At 33.7% G+C, this 20,842-nt stretch overlaps 2 protein-coding genes across 6 annotated transcripts in view; both read left to right on the forward strand.

Moving 5' to 3' along the window:
• The first annotated feature begins 4,629 nt into the window (after positions 1 to 4,629).
• Positions 4,630 to 20,842, forward strand: part of LOC110460865 — a 53,125-nt gene continuing 36,912 nt past the window's right edge. Inside the window, exons 1-8 of one of the 4 annotated variants that reach the window (XM_021514058.1) lie at positions 4,630 to 4,764; positions 6,935 to 7,150; positions 9,337 to 9,585; positions 9,831 to 9,929; positions 10,375 to 10,473; positions 10,880 to 10,975; positions 11,544 to 11,636; positions 14,773 to 14,868. In XM_021514058.1, coding sequence (XP_021369733.1) covers positions 4,692 to 4,764; positions 6,935 to 7,150; positions 9,337 to 9,585; positions 9,831 to 9,929; positions 10,375 to 10,473; positions 10,880 to 10,975; positions 11,544 to 11,636; positions 14,773 to 14,868 — 1,021 coding nt within the window. In that variant the 5' untranslated portion in view covers positions 4,630 to 4,691. The remainder of the gene's footprint in view (positions 4,765 to 6,934; positions 7,151 to 9,336; positions 9,586 to 9,830; positions 9,930 to 10,374; positions 10,474 to 10,879; positions 10,976 to 11,543; positions 11,637 to 14,772; positions 14,869 to 20,842) is intronic. The other 3 variants (XM_021514060.1, XM_021514059.1, XM_021514063.1) reach the window with 3 other exon arrangements.
• LOC110460866 (scavenger receptor class F member 1-like) overlaps positions 16,167 to 20,842 on the forward strand; it is a 10,319-nt gene continuing 5,643 nt past the window's right edge. Inside the window, exons 1-2 of one of the 2 annotated variants that reach the window (XM_021514064.1) lie at positions 16,167 to 16,331; positions 17,059 to 17,154. In XM_021514064.1, the coding sequence (XP_021369739.1) occupies positions 16,220 to 16,331; positions 17,059 to 17,154 (208 nt within the window). In that variant the 5' untranslated portion in view covers positions 16,167 to 16,219. The remainder of the gene's footprint in view (positions 16,332 to 17,058; positions 17,155 to 20,842) is intronic. The other variant, XM_021514065.1, reaches the window with a different exon arrangement.

The raw sequence follows: 20,842 nt of genomic DNA on the forward strand, positions 1-20,842 counted from the left end.
AATCCTCCAAACTCTACGCTTCCTATGTATCTTGCGGTATTTTCTATGGTAGATGCCTCTAATATCAAATCACGTCTCAATGATCCGCGAATAGCACCCTTGAATTGACCGATACATGTAACCAATACCTTGTCTGACATCTCTGTTTGGCATACTGATCATCGCACTCGCATTATTCTATTTTACTTTCAGCCGTGTTATAACTGTTTTCATTTCTAAACCCCCTGAAAGATTTTTTGTTTTTGGAAATCACGTCTCTCACTGCTATCACGCACATATTGTCTGTAATCTGTTCGATTTTTTATCATTTTCCATGGATATTTGTAGTGGACATTGAACGCTGATGTTTAGATAATAAAGTATGATTGGTGATCTCCTTGTTGGTCTGTGCAAAAAAATATCTTACAACACGGAAATATACACCCAATAATACATATAAGTTATTTCTGCATTTTGGAAATGCAGGCAAATATCAAAGTATTAATGATACTTTGTCTGCTGACACAGCCAGAACTTATGATCCAGATCGTTTGGTGTGGCTTGTACGTAGGGAACAGGATGTCAGACGTGTGTTTTGTTTTCATTTGCATTCCAAGACATGTATGCCAAGTTTTGAATGATGGACATAATAGATTTAAACCAGTCTGATAGTAAGTCCTTTTCAGCAATCTGTCGTGTTGCCCATCGTCTGGCATAATCTTCTTTAAATTCACTATCCAAACCCATTTGCTGTATGACTCTCTCAATACCTTCAATCTTTCGTGGAAAAGTATCGTCACTTTGCATTATGAATACCATTCTTACTGCTGTTAACTACATGTTCAGTTAAATTTTGTTTAAGACTTAAAGCGTTTCCATGAAGTTCTCAACTGAAATATTGTTTACGTTAGGACTGTTACAATGTCGAAGTCAATGAATTCGCTAACGTCTTCTGAGAAGTAAACGAATACTGCATCACAGATTCGACAATTTTCCCTCCATTATCCAGACGGTCATTACATTAAACCGACGCAGCAATACAAAGAATTTCCTGTCGTTTTCTACGGTATAGATTGCTTAGTGTAGGGTTATTGGTAGGATATGAATGTTTTCTTTAGGTTGGGAAGCAATCTATCAATGAGTCACTCTGTATTGATGTTGTTGAACTGACAGGGAGGATCTAATGAAGAAAGATGTCAAATATTCACTCAATACTCTTAATATTGCTTAGGTCAATTAGACTTTGAACTTCCTTAAGCAGTTTGAGTTATCTCCCCTTTACCATATGACTTGCACATTTATATTTGTTTTGTATATAAGTTGTGTCCTTTTTTTCAGTTTTTCATATATGCTGATTCATACAAATGCATGTATGGGAGAACTGTTATAGGCATAACCTGTTGTTGATCCCATTCATACACCATCATAAATAAAAAAAAAATGAAATGAAATTGATTACTTTTGGGCTAGCTGGCGATGATGTTCGCCCAACGTCGCTCGTCTACACCAAACTACGCATGTCTAGACCAAGTTTCAGACTTAGCCGATATAGTGTTCTAAACTTATCGAGCAAAGGGAAACAACTCTTCCTGGTTCTGGAACTCTGGTCAAATACTGGCACAGTGTAATTCTCAAGACTGACGGATATATTATTTTATCCCATTAAATATTACCAACCGTTAAAAGTATTGTAATACAGGAATGTGTGCATATGTCATCGGTAAATACATTGTTTGCTTTTTCTCATAATCAAATATCCACATGAATTTTATCCCCTGTGTTTGTCAATGTCATTACTGAAATACCGGACAGAAAGTATCTATACTTTTTCTGTAAATCTGTACACAGGCAAACGTTACACTTATCTCCCTCAGATAGAACAATGGACTAACCCGGGTTTTAATGAAGTCGATCTATTTGAAGGGGTTGAACCATATTTTATCACAAAAAACGTATCTTTCTCAGATGGCATACATGTAGTCTAACCAAATCAGTAAAATTGAGATGAAGTTGTCCTCTTTTTCTGTGCGGGTTTTGTGACACGTGTCAAGATGACACTTTTAGCTCACATAGCATAGGGCATCTCACCGTTATTAGACCACATTATACACATAACATTTTATAATATCCATGATTGATTTATAGATTATGACCGGCAAAAGATGGATGCTATGCTTTCTCTTTTAAACATGTTTAACAAAAGATATTTTATCAGGACTATTGAAACGTGATGCGGTGTCTTAACGACAGGGATTGCAAGATAGGTTTATTACGAACTTATTAAATATTTATTCGATTTAATAATACAGTGTTTCTGTACACTGATTTATCTTGTGAAGATAACCTTGCTATATTATAGGTGTTGTTTTTTTTTGTACTTTTGTTATCATTTGTTTCACGGAATTTTAGACCCGCTTAATACATTTTACATTTTGCTTGTGGTAATAATATGTTTAAATCAGAGGAAATATGTTTGGCAAAGGTTTATTGAATTGTCGCTCGCTTGAAAACCCTGAGCACCCATCCCTTCGATGGATTCAATATTGATATAATGTAACATATTTACGCCCCGTTTGGTGTACGCACTCGGAGACGTATCAAGATGTAACACGTATATGACGCACTGTCATCTTGATGGGGAAATCAATTAAGGATTGGTAGTCATATTTTTGACATGCATTGGTGTATGTTACACACCAATGGATGTCAAAAATATGACAACCAATAGTTATATTTGCATTTTATGTTGATCAACTTACAGTTCAGCAAAAATAAAGACACAATAATAGTCTGAACACGTTTCAACGTCAGGGTAAATCCATACAGAGAACAGCCACCAGTTGACAGTGGAGCAGAGCAATCTCCAACTTTGCAGTTATGACGTCATAAGCGTAGCGACGTCACAATGGCCCAGTGTATGTTAAACGGAAATAACAAACTTTTGGTCCAGTAGAAACATCTAGGCTCTGTGCAGTTGAAATGTAAATATTATATCATGTTTTATGTTTATTCCGAGCGTAGCAAGCTTATCTAATTTAAATGATTATGTGTGCGTGTATTAAACTGCCCAATCAATACCTGTCCCCTCCCCCTCCCCTCTAACATGTTTTTAAACTTGGTGTTGAATTGTTGACACTTATGGATACCACACACAGCAGCAGTAAAATGGGTCAGCGAACCATCATTGCGACGTTTGTACCTGTAAGGTCAGTGGTCTGTAGTAGTAACAGGGCACACAGTGTCAAAGTTAAAAAAAAGATAATTATGAAATACAATTGCAAAAAGGACAATACATATCACATTTGCATGCCTTCAAATTAGAAACCTTTGCGATAAATTGAATTGATATCAATACATGACAGTTAACACATTTAAAAGTTGTATGTAAATTAGGATTTGATGCAATGATTTGGAGCCTTCACAACTAATACTACTGTACAATTTAATTTACTTTTTACTTTTTTAGGCAAATTACTTATTAATATTTCTTAACTTACATATATGTTATCTACGTAGAGCTCAGGCCACACGCAATAAAAAACGCATTATATAGAACACAATCGAGACAGAAGTATTGGCAGTACTAAACTGATCCTACATTGTATATGACTAGGAATGATGAATACCTTACACGCATAGCCTTTTACAGTATTACTTTTATAGTTTATTCATAGAGATCGTTTTCTAAAGAACCCGGTATATTTTGTATGAGGACACACCGCGGTTTATATTTACCTGCAGTAACGTGTTATGAACATTACAATAATATTCCCACCGACGTTTAATTATAGAAGACACGCGAGACCTATTAAATATTTTATATCGACATATCAGATTATCTGTTGATAACACTCAACTGTTTAGGCTATATGTGTTGAAAATGATTATTTGTTTTATCGTCGTCTTGTTTATATTCTTAAACATGATTAGCTCTAATGAAAAGAAGGACAGAGGCATGGTTAAGGTATACACATTTCTTAAAAGGAATAATATTCACAAAACTATTTACACTACAGCATTTATGCTAAAATACCAGTTATGGCCGGCGTATGAGTTGACATGAGCACCCCTCCTTTCGATTTAATAGAGTTTCTGTTTCAGGCACATGTGTAGTAAAGGCTTATTCTAAATCCATTATAAAATGACACCACAACAATAAAATGAACATATGTTCACTACTACAGCAGGACCATATTTCTTCATTATCATGTGATGTACTAATTAGCTCTGTCCAACAATATGCCTCGTTTTGAGTTTCGTATGTCGGTTATATAGCTAGAAAAAGGGACAATGAGAAACATGTAAGTTAAAGCTGTATAGGGGAAAACAGAAGACAGGTTTACCGATACACATTTTTTTCTGAAAATAAAATGTCCTTCCATTTTGAATTACATAATACTCATAATAATGAATTAGCTTTCCTTGCCAACGAAACCCGTCGATTTATAATCAGAATGTACATGATGCCGTCGACAAATATTAAGTATGTGCCAGTCGAAAACTACAATATATCCAGGTAAGTTTAGACATGTTAACGGCAGGCAACAAAACAAAATAAAAATAAAATGAAAAATGCACTGCAACCTTATCAAATTACCGTGCAATGTTGTAGTTTAGTAGAGCAGAACGTTTACTTCCTCATTGGATACCTGTGCGCTTGAAATAAAACAGACACAAATCTCCTGCTTTATACGATACGCAGGATATGTAGAATGGAGGTGTGTACTATCTGGCTGCTGGAGGTTCTGTGTCTCTTATCAACTTTAATGATTGTCAACACATCAGGTATGATTGGATGTGCATTTTCGGTTTTTCTTCATTCTAATAGTAAACATATACGTCACGTTGATCTGGACCTACATGTATATCCCGTAGCATAAGCCCCATGTGTTTTAATATAGAACGCATTGCTTGTATAGAAGGTAGGGGTAAGTATATAGATTGTACCCGATATTCATGTTTTAAACTTCCGCGTTGAGTTGTTGTGTAGTATCAATCGATATGCATTTATTTCAGGATATGTACATAGACAATATTGCTATATAATGGCGATTTCCGGTATTGCTATTTCTATTGTATACACATTGGTAGAGCGATTGATATGATTTTACAACACTGTTCGCAAGCCAATGACAGTAAAACATCAGTCTTTCATAATCGGTATGAACCAATATATTCCACCTTCAACTTATTGTTATACATTAACCGAGCGGCTTATTGTCTTTATATATTAGAAGTATCATATTATATATATTTGGTGTTTACGTAAGGTAAGTGTTCTGTGTTTTAAAGGTGCAGATATCACCGAAAATCTTACGACCTCATATTGTTTACACTGTGTACATTAATTCCTTGTCCTATAGGTCTCATAAGTAATACTGACAGTATTGTCAAATTCAGATACTGGATCCGAACAACTTCAAAAGATATATCGGCAAAGACGTAGTAACGGCAGTGAAGACATCGATACCGTTTTTTTCCAGACGGAAACATGGCATATGCATATCATAACATTTAACAGAGATCAACAGTCACTATGAGACAATAATAGAAAAAGAAAAAAGAAAAAAAACAGAGTAGTTAAGTATGTAAAGCATGCTGTTGTAATCGATATCACCTCGGTTAGCGTGTAACCGAAGGCTTGCTATTGTACAAAATTCATCTTGAATACGTGAGGTCAAGTGCTTTTTTTTTGTTTTTAATAAAACTAGTGAGAAAAGTTTATGTTGTAATTGTGCGTGTGGACACGGCGCCTTTGCAGACATTACCCATACCACCCTGTACGTAAGTCTTATGTTAAATCATCTAAATGTATCTTTCTGGAAAAAATCTTGAGGTTATCTTCTCATTTTTGTTTCTAATGATTCAACATTTATTTTATTTTTGTGCAAATTATTTTCGTGGGGGGCATGGTCAATGACTTCTTTAGGGCGACAATGTTTGCGGACAAAATTGTCGAATCAGATATAATTGAGTTCTCTTTTTTCTCAATTTGTTTTCTTAACTTACTTTTACCATGATAGCAATTATAACTCACAACGATTATAATAACAGTGGTATTAAGATAAGACATATCATCCCACAATTCCAATCTTTAGCCTCTGTTTACTACCTACTGGGTTTGCAGTAACGTCGTCTGCAATTTTGATTTGCAGAGATACATATTATCGCGGTTGTCTTCATGCCGTGCTTACACGAACAACTACGGCTTTTTATTTTCTCTCTTACTTTACTCACATTTTTGCTATTATTACCTGATCTCACGTTTTCAATATCATTATTGAAGGAACAACGTGAACATATTTTTCATGTTATGGAGATATAACACAAAAAAAAGAAGTGTACTCTAAATAAACCGCGAAGCGGTTTATGATGAGAATACAAGTGAATCCTTATAATTTCATCTACTATACACAATCCCTGTGGAAATCCACTTATATTGATGGACTTTTTTCTCTTAGAAATTATTGTGCTGCTGTATCAGCCAATCAAAAGCAACGTTACACACGGCGACGTCATTTTTTTATGTTATGGGCTGATTACAAATTGTAAAGCCAATGAAAATGCTTGTTACAAGCAAGATTAAAGTATTAAACCATAATTAGCTAACGCTTTCAAGCTTATCGTGAGGGTATGCACTTACATCAGCGTATTTCATAAGTGATAACTGTTTATTTTTCGTTTATGGCTGAATAATTGTAATTAGCAGTTTCAATCAAAAGTCAAACATAAGTTAAAAAGGAAATTATCCAATTTTTTGTTGTTGTTGTTGGTTTATTTGATCCCTTTATTACCTTCATTCATAGCCGTTCTCCATTAATTTCTGATTATCATTTCTTTCTTTTGATACTTGCTTTTACCATCAACACATTGATACTATTGACAATGTTTAGTACTTTAGATCAGTCAGATATAGATATATTTAGATATACAATCATAACTCATTATTTTACAGTTAACACCAGTCGTGAGCCAAATGTCAAATTCACCACTCAAAGTTCAAACCACAGTGCTGCATACCGTAGTGGTAAATCAGTAGATGGTTGTAAAAAACAAATCTTCGACAGCCAAAAGTGTTGTTCACATACAAAGATGGGTGAAAAGGAGGCATGGTGGCAAGTAGATCTAGAGGGACTGATCGTTATGGAATACGTTAAAATATACTACAGAGGTGAGTAATCAAATATTTTGATTTTGTATTCAACAATAAAACAAAATTCTGGTTTTAAGTTTCTCGTGTTGTTCATGACCTTAGACAACACTGTGTTGTCTAACTGCATGTCGCGAACAACGACTAATGTAACTCCACCCCATCCCCATCCCACCAGTATTCAGATCGCTGTGGTTATTGCGAAGTCTTTGATCCCGGAATACAGATTATTGACATTCAAAAACGATATTTAAATAATTATGTAATGAATTACATTTATTTTTAGCTATACATGGTTAAACGGCCCGTTAGGCCCACCCCGATAATGGTAAAATCAACGAGGATAGCTTGACATCATTTAACACAAAGTTTTGGGTTCTTACATCGTTACACGACGTGCGGTGTGTACACGATGTGCGCACGGTGTGTGAAAGATGTGTTGCACGATGTACGCACGATATAAAAGTGGACGATCATTGCTTGCGCACATTTGTATGGACGATGGACGAACGTTCTGCGATAAGTATCGTGGTTGGGTGTAAATTGAGGATTGGCTTAAAAATATATACGGTTTCGTGTTTAAACATATAAACCTGATTTTTAAGTGTGTTTCCTTATTCTAGTTACATAATACTACTACTTATAATAATACATTTTATTTATTGAGGATAAAATACATGTTTAGCCAAAGGCTATTCTTCCATATGGTCCTCTATAAGCTTATCATTCTGTCTAAAACTTTCATAAATTTAGAAATTGTGTTTTCGGTGTTTTTTTAAACGCCCTTTATCGACACATGTTTAAATTGCAACACAGTCCTGTATAAACATAGGCACTTGATACATGTACCTGGACCCCTCGCCCGGGGTAATAACGTAACTCGTCGGGGTGTGAAAATCCAGGTGAAAGTGAGCTATGGGCCAAACCGAATGTAAATAACAAATAATAAACGTCCAGTTGTGTTTTCATAACGGTCATATGGCATCACATATCTGGTCTACCCGTCAAGCACAGGCCAGGTAAAACTCCGGTCACTCATCAAATTGTTATTTAGCTGTTCTGTTACCATGGAGCCAAAGCCATTATTGACAGTCTAACGGTCACTGTAATACTATGTAACACGCAGAGTAAAATTGTACATAAACTTAATTATTGTGATAAGAAATTACAGTAATATATACAGTCTACATTAATGTATGCGAGCATTCGATTTACTTTTCATTCCGTAATATTGATCAAGTTGTACCAAATCGCACAGTTGTGCGAAGAGAGGCGCACAAGGGGGCGAACGATTTTTTTTTAAATCGCACAGTTGTACGCACCATGTGAGGACGATATGCGGACGATGTGTGAACGACGTATGCACGATGTGCGCACGCTATTTGTGATGCGTTGAGCGGTCACACAACTGTAATAACCTAGAAAGCAAAATGTACATTCAATGACGTATTTCGTATACCATACACATATCAGGTTGTCTATGTTATGTGTAATGCTTTCCATATAGTCGACATTCTGACAAATTAATCGTCTCTACACCAGAGGTTTTCATACGACTGTTTTATATAGACCATGATTGAATTATTGTTTCTTAACGACGGACTGTTGTGTATACTACTGGTATCGTAAACCTCAAGTGCTCTGACTCGGTCTCGGTGTATACGTCAACACACGTCAACGGTCGATACATGTGTATGTATTTCTGTCCATGTACCTACGGATAGGAGATGTGACAAAGACAATCTTTGTTAGGGACACTTGTATTAAAAAAAAAATGCTGATGAGAACAACCAACATGTAATCAATCAGTCTTCCCTTTATACATGCTTTAATGTGATATATCAATTTAATGGAACGTAATAAAAGCATTACCGATACAAAAATAAATTGATTTTTGTATCAAGATAAATATACCTAGTCTATGATAAGGGCAAAAAGGAAAGTGTTACAAAGTAGAGCGTCAAAAAATAGTTGGAATGGAAATAAAAATATAGCGATACCGCACGTAAAAATGTATGCTGCAGAAGTTTTATCAAAAAAAAAGAGAAAACAAATGAAAATCCCTAATTCCTCATGATGTTTCTGCATTGGTCGCTTGTTACAGAACATGCAGTGGTTGTTTTCCTGGCGAAAACACGAAAATGGTTCTGCGTAAAAACAGTATATACACATAAGCTCTTGTGGATAATATTGTTTATCAAATTTAGATCAAGTGTATCAGCAACGACAACGATTTGGTGGCTATCAAGTATACCAGTCGAACACGTCGGATTGGCGGAACGGTTACCTTTGTCATAAAGACACAACATCAACGTCGGCCGCGTTGTCATTGACTCCCCAGATCAACTGTACAGGTAGCGCCCAGTACCTGACGATATACAGCGACAGACGGTCAGGAGGTCTATGGTGGTACTCTGAAAACGCTATTCTGGAGCTTTGTGAGGTAGAAGTGTACGGTACGTAAATTAAATATTTAACAATATGATTTTTTTTTAATAATTGTGTGTATGTACCTGTATTTGTGTTAACACAAATCGATGAAGTTATAACGTTGTGGAAGATGAAACATATACAGAATTGTGTACATCCAAGGTATTTGGCCAATGATAGAACAATACAAATTGGTTAAATATATTTTATTTTATTTTTTAAATGATAACAGATGGGCATATTTCCAAACTTGTATGCTAATATATTTCAGGTTGTCCGCTTGGGAAATATGGTGATGGTAATTGTGATTCAGATTGTGATGTAGGCTGTGCCAATAGCCTGTGTGATCCATTGACCGGCGGATGTGCATGTAAGTACATGCATCTAAATATATTAATACTGGAAAAAAGTACAACATGTAATTTACCTGTGGAACGACAGAAAACAAATCAGTTTATCATTCATTTTTCTATTCACGAGAACCGTTGAGATAAAACTCATTTTAAGTATTAACAAAGAGTGTATGTCGTGCTCATAACTTGATTCAACATACTGTGTATTGTCTTTGCTTTGGCATCGTATAGGCTTTCGGTGCAGTGATAACATATATATATGTTTATCATGTAAACAATATAATATCATGCTCATTATAACATTATAACATTTTCTTATTCAAGTAAATCAGCATATGGTAAGCAGTCTTCAATATCCATTTCTACTTATTATATAAAATATCGCCACATAATTCTAAAATCATTGTAGACAATACGTCTTATAAATGTATACATTATGTACATATTTAATATTATTTTTAGACTGTGCAGTTGGATACTATAGGCCTGGATCTTTATGTGTGGAATGCCCCTCTAATTGTTATGATAACATATGTAATGCAGAATCCGGTGTTTGTTCTGGTAAGTGATTCCATGTACTTCAGCTTAAATCAACATTTATATGGATATTTTTGTTTACATTTTGTGTTAATTTAATTTCTTGTCATAAAATATAATGTATTGGCTGTGGGGACACAAATTCATTCAAATTTTAAAATTATACCACTTCTGAGGTTTTATTTGCTGATATATATTTATCAAGTACATGAAATTATATTATGATTTTTTTTATAATAAATTGATAAGATTCGGTTCACAATAAACAACTGTTCTTGCTCAGTTGTGTTTTGAAATAAACATGTTTTAAGCATCATTGAGTACAAGTTCATTATCAGTAACAATTAATTACCTAAAACTTACATAAGGAAAATGTAGCTTCTTATCATGTTTCGGTTTCTGACTTGTTCTTTGTGATTTTCCATGAAAGTGTGTACTCCCGGGTATCATGGCAACCATTGTAATAAGACTTGCCTGTTCAACTGTAAAGACAACCGATGTATGCAAAGCAATGGAGAGTGTGAAGGTATGCATCACTGGAAAGTATGAAAAACGTGTAGAGAAATGTGTTATTTAAGGATTAGTTAGGAAATTATATATAATTCACAAATGTATGTGTCATGTTAACATAGATAAAGCAAAAAAATGTTGATAACATTTGGATTTTTTTTATAACGTCTAAAAAATTAAAACTAACGTAGGTTTTCGGTAAAATTAACATGATCTTTGCGAATCTAGAAAGGTAATCTAGGACATGATAAAATATGCAGAAAGAACACAAAACAGAAAAAAATAGTATGAGATTTAAACACATTCTGGTAATAGTGAGCAAGAAACGTAACAACATGGCTGTTAAATATCAGGTCCGAATATGATTTAGTGATGGTATATTTACCCATCATCAAAATGAAAATTGATTACATCATATTGAGGTGACATTGCGTTTGAAAACAAGACGATTCTTAACTTATATTCATGACATGCATACAGTACAACGTTGTTCTATATGAGATAGGTTTGTTTTGTATATTAATATGTGCGTCAAATGTCAATAGGAAAATATATAAAGTTCGTTTTGATTTTGCATTGGCCAGACTGTGAGGATGGATTCTTCGGATCGTCCTGTGATAACTGCTCTGTCGGTTGTCCCAATCGTGTTTGTGACAAAATATCCGGAAATTGTAGTCGTAAGTATTACAAAAAAGCACCTGATCTACTCACTGATGGCTTATATTTCATTATATCTTATAACCTATTTTCCTAAGTTTAAATGTGTGATCCAATTGTCAATGGAATCATATTGTGATTATTGTCCTTTACTTGCGTATGCATCATTACTTTATATTGCAATAAAGAAAAACATTCAGCTGTGTAAGAGAGTATATAAGATATATATCACTGTCGCTGTAACAGGTTATTGTTAATGTTTAATTAAAGCATGCATCGATATTTTTTTTTTTTTTATAAAAAACCCATTTATTAACTACAGTCAATCAAAGCTTATTTAGACACGCTTCTTCTATATGTTCACTGCATATATGTGCATTATGCTCTAAAACTCTATGGATGTTTGAGATAACTATGCCTAGGATATATAAAGACTATGGAAACGGCTAACCTGCATAGGTAGAGAGAAAAAAGTGACATGATTTATCCAAATGCATGTCGTAAGATGCGTCTTATGTGGAGCCCTTTCCATGATCCATGGCTGCTTTGAGCGCAATTCATAGATATTTAAAGGTTTACAAAACTAATGTTTACATACAAATTAAACAGATGAATGGTTATAATTATTTCCTATCTTTCATATAAGTTTGCAATCAATACTAGTGTTTTACTTCCATACAATATTACAAAGCTCTAGGACAATAACTTCAATAAGATTAATCAGTTTGGAATATATGTGATATCAAAGTTTGATTTCGTCGAGTGACATACACAATATACAATTTCCCCTACATCGTTGTACAGGTAAACAATATAACCATCTCACTAAGTAATAGCTTTACAAATGGTTTAGTCGGTCTTGAAACGTTGCGACACGTTTAATACGTGCATTGTTTGTGTAAAAGTATTTGGTATCATATAGGACGATTATAGAAGATGAAAAAATAGCAAGCAAGTATATGTTGCCATAATCCGCTTTGCTTCCCATTACGCTGGCCGTATCCGCTCTGCATCCCTTTACACACCTGATTTTCCCTACCCCTGCCTCCCCACACCAAAAGACGTTGATTTACTCAAGCTTAGGTAAAATCTTAACAATATTTTCGTAATCAATATTTCGCACATGGAAACGATTGAAATAAAAAAACGAAGTTTAGCTTCACATATTTGTGTACTTTCAGCTTGCTTCAACGGCTTCTATGGGGTGAAGTGTGATCGGTTATGTTTCTCAAATTGTGAAAACAACACATGCACACAAAATCAAGGGAAAAGTTCAGGTATGGTGACTTTGTTATTGAAAGTTTAGCAGAAATAAATGCTTGATGTAATTATAATCTACAAATCGAATCAGATGTATTTAGATTTTCGTTTTGTATGCTCAAAGTAAAGAATTCGAATTGTTGATACACATTTCATATGCTTGATTGATTTCTAAATGTACTTGAAGATAGATACGATACAATTGTATTTTTTCTATGAAGAGAAATTTTCTTAAAAGCTTATTTATTTTATATTCAAGCCTGCGTTTTTTGTCAGTCTAGTTTGACCATCATATACCTAATCTACCTTTTGTTGGTAAAGTAAAGTGAACGATGTATGTATTAAGTCTCAAATGACTGCTGAGGCTCTGTTTTATTTAAGCATGCAAACCTGGATATTATGGTGATTTCTGCAACACAAGCTGCCCGTCCAATTGTAAAGAAAATAAATGTAATCAGACAAGTGGGTTATGTACAGGTATGGTTATATGTACGATTATTGACGAAAATATAAAAGTACAATCATATAGTTATAATGGTAGGGTCAACATCAATAGAGATTTAACATTAGCATCGGTCCCCGCTTGGAATTTCAAAACTAGATAAATGCATAAAGGTATGGATATAGGAAGATTAAATCAGGAATAGTTACATAGTTTCAGAATTAATTTTATGACAAACGTGACCTCTTTGACTTACACACGTGTGGGTGTTCAAGGTACGGTAATACAAGTCCTCCTGGAGCACTATACAATTAAATCATCATCGTGTGCAACATATTCAAACTGTTATTCTGATACCGAATATTTCACTATGGCAGGAACGAATTATTCTATCTATTGAAGTTTAAGCAGAAAAGTATTTGAAATTGTATTACGAATTAAAAACAAATCCATTTTAACACGTTAATGTACATAGTTCTAAAACGAGTCTGTGTTTCATACTTAAAAATTGGATACCAACAATATCTTTCAACATCAGGAATCCAAAAAGTTGATAACCGGTATTTTTTTCATATAACACGTGTGATTAAAAAAAAGAAAAACATAGGAATCCAAAAAGTTGATAACCGGTATTTTTTTTTCATATAACACGTGTGATTAAAAAAAAAAGAAAAACATAGGAATCCAAAAAGTTGATAACCGGTACATTTGTCATATAACACGTGTGATTAAAAAAAAACAAAAAAAAACAATAGCTTTCTTTCCTCTTTTCCTTTTACTTGTTTTTTCTACATAACCAAAGGTCTTTTGGTCTGGACATTTGACAAGTAGGTTGTTCATGTGAATAGAAATAAGTTTTGTAAACGTTGATGCATTTGTCTTTCGTTCAATGTCACACAATATAAATGTGTTGAGATAAACTTGTTGTATGGGGAGTCAGACAAGAATATCTGTCCTTGCTTTATTTCTTTAAAGTTGACGATATCAAATATTGTAATATTCCTTCAAATGTTGTTTAATGAATGGGCAATACGCAAAATAAATAAATGACTAGAAATGTAACAAATACCCCTGCTCCTAAATAAAATAGAACTGTAAGCTAAAGACTAAATAAGGCGTTTGATTCGATATACTTTAGTTTATATCACCATTGATATGGAATTAATATTTCTTTTTACATTCGTTCTGGTTTTACAATAATATCACTTCGGAGGTATTTGTTGCTGATATACATTATCAACTTAATGATGTCATGTTATAATTGCATTATTTTATTATAAATTAATCAGATTCGGTTCACAATATATAAATTTTAAAATATACATGTTTCGAGCACCATTGAGTGCAATCACATTCTCAGTGACAATTAAAGACCTAAATCGTAGATAAGGAAAATATAGCTTCTTAACTTTGTTTTCGGATTCTGACTTGTTCTTTGTGATTTTCCATGAAAGCGTGTACTCCCGGGTATTATGGAAGCAATTGCAATCAGACTTGCTTGTTCAACTGTAAAGACAACCGATGTATGCAAATCAATGGAGTGTGTAAAGGTATGTATCAGTGGAAAGTATGAAAAAAAATGTTTAAAATGTGTTACATGTATTGAGGATTATTTAGGAAATTATTTATTTTTCATATATTGTATTTGTTATGTTAACATAGACAATACATATCAATTTTGCATAAAAAAATCACGCTACTGTTAAAGATCCCATTTTGATTTGTTTATAATGTTTACTAAAATTAAAAGGATGTGCAAATTTTATTAATGGTGTATAATTTGCAGCCATATTACAACGTAGGGAAACATGTATATAGGTGTAACCTGCAGAGCTATTGGCTTTTTCCGTTTTCGGTAAAATTGACATGATCTTTGCGAATCAAGATAGGTAATCTAGAACACGATAAACTATGAATAAATTCCAAACACCAATTTAGTGGAAATAGACGTACTCACATTCCATGTCTTCTTTTTAGCTCTGTTTCATTAAACCATGGATAGGGATGACTCTCTAACTTTGAACGATAACATGCTTTGTTAGTATTTCATTGAAGGGTGGGTAGATTAACATGTCCTAAAATCGAACCAGTTTAAAAAAAAAATAAACCGATGTTTTTCAATAACTCTCCTATATAAACTAATATAATTGTTGAATAGAAATGCAAGTTGAAATCATTCATCAGGAATGTGCTGGTCTAACGTTTCTTCATTTTGCACACTGTATATATGTGCGTCATACTCTAAAACCCCACGCAGCTTTGAGAGAAGTATACCTAGACTAAATATAGGTTATGAAAACGGTTAACCTGAATAGATACGGGGTAAAAAGTGACATGATTTATTCAAATATATCTCGTAAGATGCGTCTAATGACGAGCCCTTTTTATGATGCATGACTGCTTTTAGCGCAATTTAACAGCATCTATGGAATGAAGTTATGCTTTTCTAGTTGTGAAAACAACACATGTACACAATACGAGGGGACATGGACAGGTTTGGTGACTTTGTCATTGAAATTACTTTGAGCTGAAATTTGTTTTGATGTATTCTCTGTTATCTGTGCATGTATAATAAAACGCTCAAGGGCAAGAACATTATTTAAATCATTTCAAAATATCTAATCCGAGGTATTGAGATCTTCGTTTTGTGTGCCCAAAGTAATGTTTTATAATTATTTGTTCAAATTTGCTATGATTGACTAAATTTCTTAATGAAATTGAAGATAGAACACGATGCAATTGTATACTTATTTGAAAAGAGATACAAATGTAAAATCGTATTTATGTTTTATTCAAGCCAGCTTTGTCTTGTACTTCTTGTTTGAACATATGCCTAATTTATCGTTTTGTTTTGGTAAAGTAAAGAGAATGATGTATTTATTTAGTCTCAAATGACTGCTGATGTTGTTATTTAGGCATGGAGACCTGGCTATTTTGGTGATGACCTGCAACACAAGCTGCCCGTCTAATTGTGAAAGGGATATATGTTATCAGACCAGTGGGTTATGTACAGGTATGGTAATATTTAAGGTAATTGACAGAAGTAAAATCATATAATTATATTTTCCCTATTTATTAGTTTGAAACGTGAAATAGTCGGTTAATCATACAAAAAGCATTAATTCTAAATATTAGGATATCTATCCTTTATTGCACTGACTACTGTAACATCTAGGTTCTGTTGCATTAAGTATCCGTTTTAAGTGTGTATAGCAATACATTTAGGACATTTAATGGTGATCATACATGGTGTACAATCATAACAAAACGTTCTTAACGAAAGCCATCACCGATATCTCAATAGCATTTTTAGTCCATTAATCCCGAATTTTGTTTAACAAGATACATTCTATTTGAGACGGTTAAAATGTGTTCAGAAAGATATAATTAGGATCTTACGTAAAGACATTCTCTGTTTATGTATCGCTGAGACGTGACTGCATGAGATAATGTTTTGTAGCGTATGGAATATTACGTTTTTGGCATAGTAAAACAGACGGAGTAAGTAATTTTGGGGTATAGCAAAACTATATCGCAGTAAGAAACTTGATATCATACGTCAAGAGGTTACTTTAAATGTACATTATTAAAACACAATTTAAATATATCAAATAACAAAAGGACGTATTTTACTAGAGCAAGGCAAATATAATTGCTATAATAAATTAAAACAATTTTGTGAACGTATATATAATTACTGCAACGAAACATCAAACATGTATTTGTTTAATTGTGTTTAGAATGTGCATCCGGGTTTTATGGCATTGACTGTAAGCAGACTTGTCCGGCACACTGTCGATACTCACTATGTGCCAGAAGTAGCGGGGCTTGTTCAGGTACAATGATGCTCACAAACAAAGTCAGTTTTTTTCTATTTGCCAATCACGTTTTTAGTAATAAGGGTACGTTTAGCACGTTTTATGTATTAACAGTTTCATTTTTCGATCGGTAATGAAACATGGTCGCTGTGGTTTATAAACGATTGACATAGTTATGGGTTGAGGCCAAATATATGCTAATGGTCCCTTACTATTTCTAATTTTGCCAAAAAATATTATGTAATTGCAATATGGCATCGGACATTCTATCTAATGCACCATTTGTGACAAAAGGGTCCGTTTAGGGGACGACTTCTGGTATTGCCCTCTTTACAATTCAGACTTGTTTATTATTACTATGTATAGGAGTGTCAATGTCACGCTTGGCCTGGGTAGTCCTTTGTCTGGAGCTCCGACAAAAAAAAGGGTTTTCTGTTATATTATTACACGTTTTGTATTATATTTTTTGAATTACATACTACATAAGTTGAAAGTTTATCCCTTATCAGTATCTGTTTTTTGGAATTTTCGGTGGAAATGTGTATTTTGGACGTTTTGAGTTAGGACAATGGCCTGATACCCTACCTAGTTACTACTGATCACAGCACACTCTACTATAGCTATATGGACTTGTATACGTTGACTTGATATACGTAATACTCAGTGGAAGACCAGGCCAGCGGATAAGAATATTGAGGACAGACCCGATGAGATTTCATCCTTGTTAACTTCACTCAGAACAAAGGCAGACTTAGATTCCGAGATGAGAAGTTAAAATAATCCATACGAGAGGAACATATATATAACTGGTTGAAGAACTCAAAGGGAGAGTGTTCGAACTGGAAATGGAAAATGAGAATCTCCGTATGACCATTTAAAACCTGGAGACCCAAATCGGTGATCTCCAGTGTTCTAATGACGCTATCGAGGCACGTCATAATGATTTGGAGCAGCAATAATTCACTCAGAATGAACGGACTTAAGGACACATCTGATTCAGAGACTTGGTGGAATGTGTGGACAAATTCGTGAACCTTGTGTCTTCGAAACTTGAGGTGCATATTACTAGTGGGGATATTGACATTGCTCATCATCTTGGAAAGATTAACTGGAAAAGACCGAGAAACATCATCGTCAAGTTTACGTATCGACGAAAAAGGAACGAGGTCATCAAAGTCCACCCAAAAAACTGGATAAACCGTTTTCGAGGATCTCACAAAGAAGTGTGTGAACAACTCATACAGTACGGACGGTAAGCTTTTCTCTATACTGACTGATGGTAGAAAGAGAAGGCTCCAGTTTTGCACACAACTCACAGACAGTTTTTCTTATAGAAGATTCCAACTTTGTGTAAAATGAGTATTAAGTGCATGGTGATCGGTAATGGGCTAGGACGATTGTGCCGCCAGGAAGTACCCTGGTTTTACCGATATCACGGCAGTGTTTGGACAGTGTGTGTACATTTTTGTATTTGTGATTGTGTCATTTCTTTTGGATAATTTACAGTGAGTGTTTTGCTTAATCGAGTGTGCTAGTGCTGTTATTAATCAGGGAGAGAATCTGTCTTCATTGTTTTAAGTAAAAAGGGGCTGTCGTCAAGGGGAACCGATTGCTCACTATAAATATATTCTGGTGCTGAAATTGTAGCTATAAAACTAAGAAACATTAAGAAAATCATTAAGGGTATTAATGTTGATAACTGTCCTATACTTCTATCACAATATGCAGAAGACACTGCACTTGCACTTGATGGTACAGCAAGATCACTGCAGGAAACTTTTACTGAGCTTAATTTCTACATCAGGATATCAGGATTAAAGATTATTATTTCAAGAAATCAAGTGGTTTGGATTGGCAATAACAAATTAAGCTCAGATAAATTCCTTCCAGAACTTGACTTCCAATGGGGTAGGGAAAACTTCACACTTCTTGGCATTGAATTTTACATTAATGTACATGAGATACCTAAACTGAACTTTGATAAAAATACTTACAAAACCTAAATCATTTATCAGATCATGAAATAGGAGGTTATTAACACTAATTGGTAAAATATTCATAATAAAATCAATTTTGGTTTCACAATTTAATCATTTATTTATCTCACTAACATAGACATGTTGGCAAATTGTGATTCAGATTATATAAAGCTATGCGAAAATAAATGTAAAAACTTGCATCTGGCAAATGAAATAAATATTAACAAAAATGAGGTATAATTGAAGACCCCTTTATGATTAAATGACAAAATTACTATTGATGGAAAATCAATTTTCATTAAGGATTGGTATAAAAATGAAGTTATTAATATAAATGACCTGATAACAGACTATAATTCTGGTTCCTTTTATACAGTTCATGAATTCACTCAAATTTATCAAATACAGACTCATTTTCTCCACTATCACAGTGTTCTTTCTGCTGTAAAACATTTCAACTCTACTCCAGATTGACACATTGAAATTGATATCTCCCTTTATTCCTGTACACTTAGAACCATTCTTTAAAACGTCTAAAGGTTCCAAACATTTTTATAGTATCCTGGTAAAAAATAGCGTTGTTCCATCAGGACCGAAGACATGGAATAGAGTCTTTGATTTTAGTAACTTTTCTTGTCATCAGTTTTTTTTTTTTTTTGCTATAACTTCTAATACAAAATGTCAGTGGTTTCAGTATAGAATAAATCACCATATTCTGACAACATATTCTTTCCTATTAACACTCGAATAGTTGTATCCTCTATGTGTACACTATGCAATTCGGATATTGAAACTATTACCCATATTTTATGGGAATGTCAAGAGGTTTAGAATCTTCTTCTTAGATTTGAAATTATTTTAGATGCACTCATTATTCCTTTTGATTTCATTAAAGAATCTTATCTATTTGGACTTTTTACACAAAATGTGAATGGTAGAATTGATAATAAGATACTCATTATAATTAAACACTATATATATAAAATGCGTTGTCTTCATAGCTGAATGCTAAATGCTTTGGTTAACACAATAAAATACTACCATAATATACAAAGATTTATAGCAAATAGCAAAGGAGACACTTATAGAGAGAAGTTTGAAAAGGAATGGGAAAAAATGGGAAAAACTTCTTGTTTTGTAAAAATAATATTCTGATATCTGTCTCCTGGGCTTGAAATAAATTATAGAATCAATAATTTTCTTCTATTTCATTTATTCATAAGCTTGTGCTCAAAACTTTAATAATCCCCCCCCCCTCTCTCTCTNTTTTTTTATGAAATTAATTCATCATATCTGAATGAACGACTGATGAAGAATGACTTATTGAGTGATCAATGATGAGGATAAGTAATCGTGATAATGATGTGTAATCATATGAGGATAATGATAAAGATGATGAATTAATGATTGATGATAATTAGGGATACAAGATATACGTTGGCTGATGAGGATTGATTGATCGATTAATTGAATGATGATGATGATGATGATGTGTAATGATATGATGATGATTGTATATAAAGAACGATAAAAGATTATTATGATGTGTAATTGTGTGAGGATGATGCAAGTGATGATGATGATCTTATGTTTTGTAATTGTGTAATATGATGATAAATTATGAATGATGATTATAACTGATCCATGTTGTTGACTGAAGAAAGGTGATTGATCGATCAATGGATTGAATGATGATGATGATGATGATGATGATGATGATGATGATG

The sequence above is a fragment of the Mizuhopecten yessoensis genome, unplaced genomic scaffold (assembly GCF_002113885.1).
Source record: "Mizuhopecten yessoensis strain PY_sf001 unplaced genomic scaffold, ASM211388v2 scaffold10501, whole genome shotgun sequence".
Classification (NCBI taxonomy): domain Eukaryota; kingdom Metazoa; phylum Mollusca; class Bivalvia; order Pectinida; family Pectinidae; genus Mizuhopecten; species Mizuhopecten yessoensis.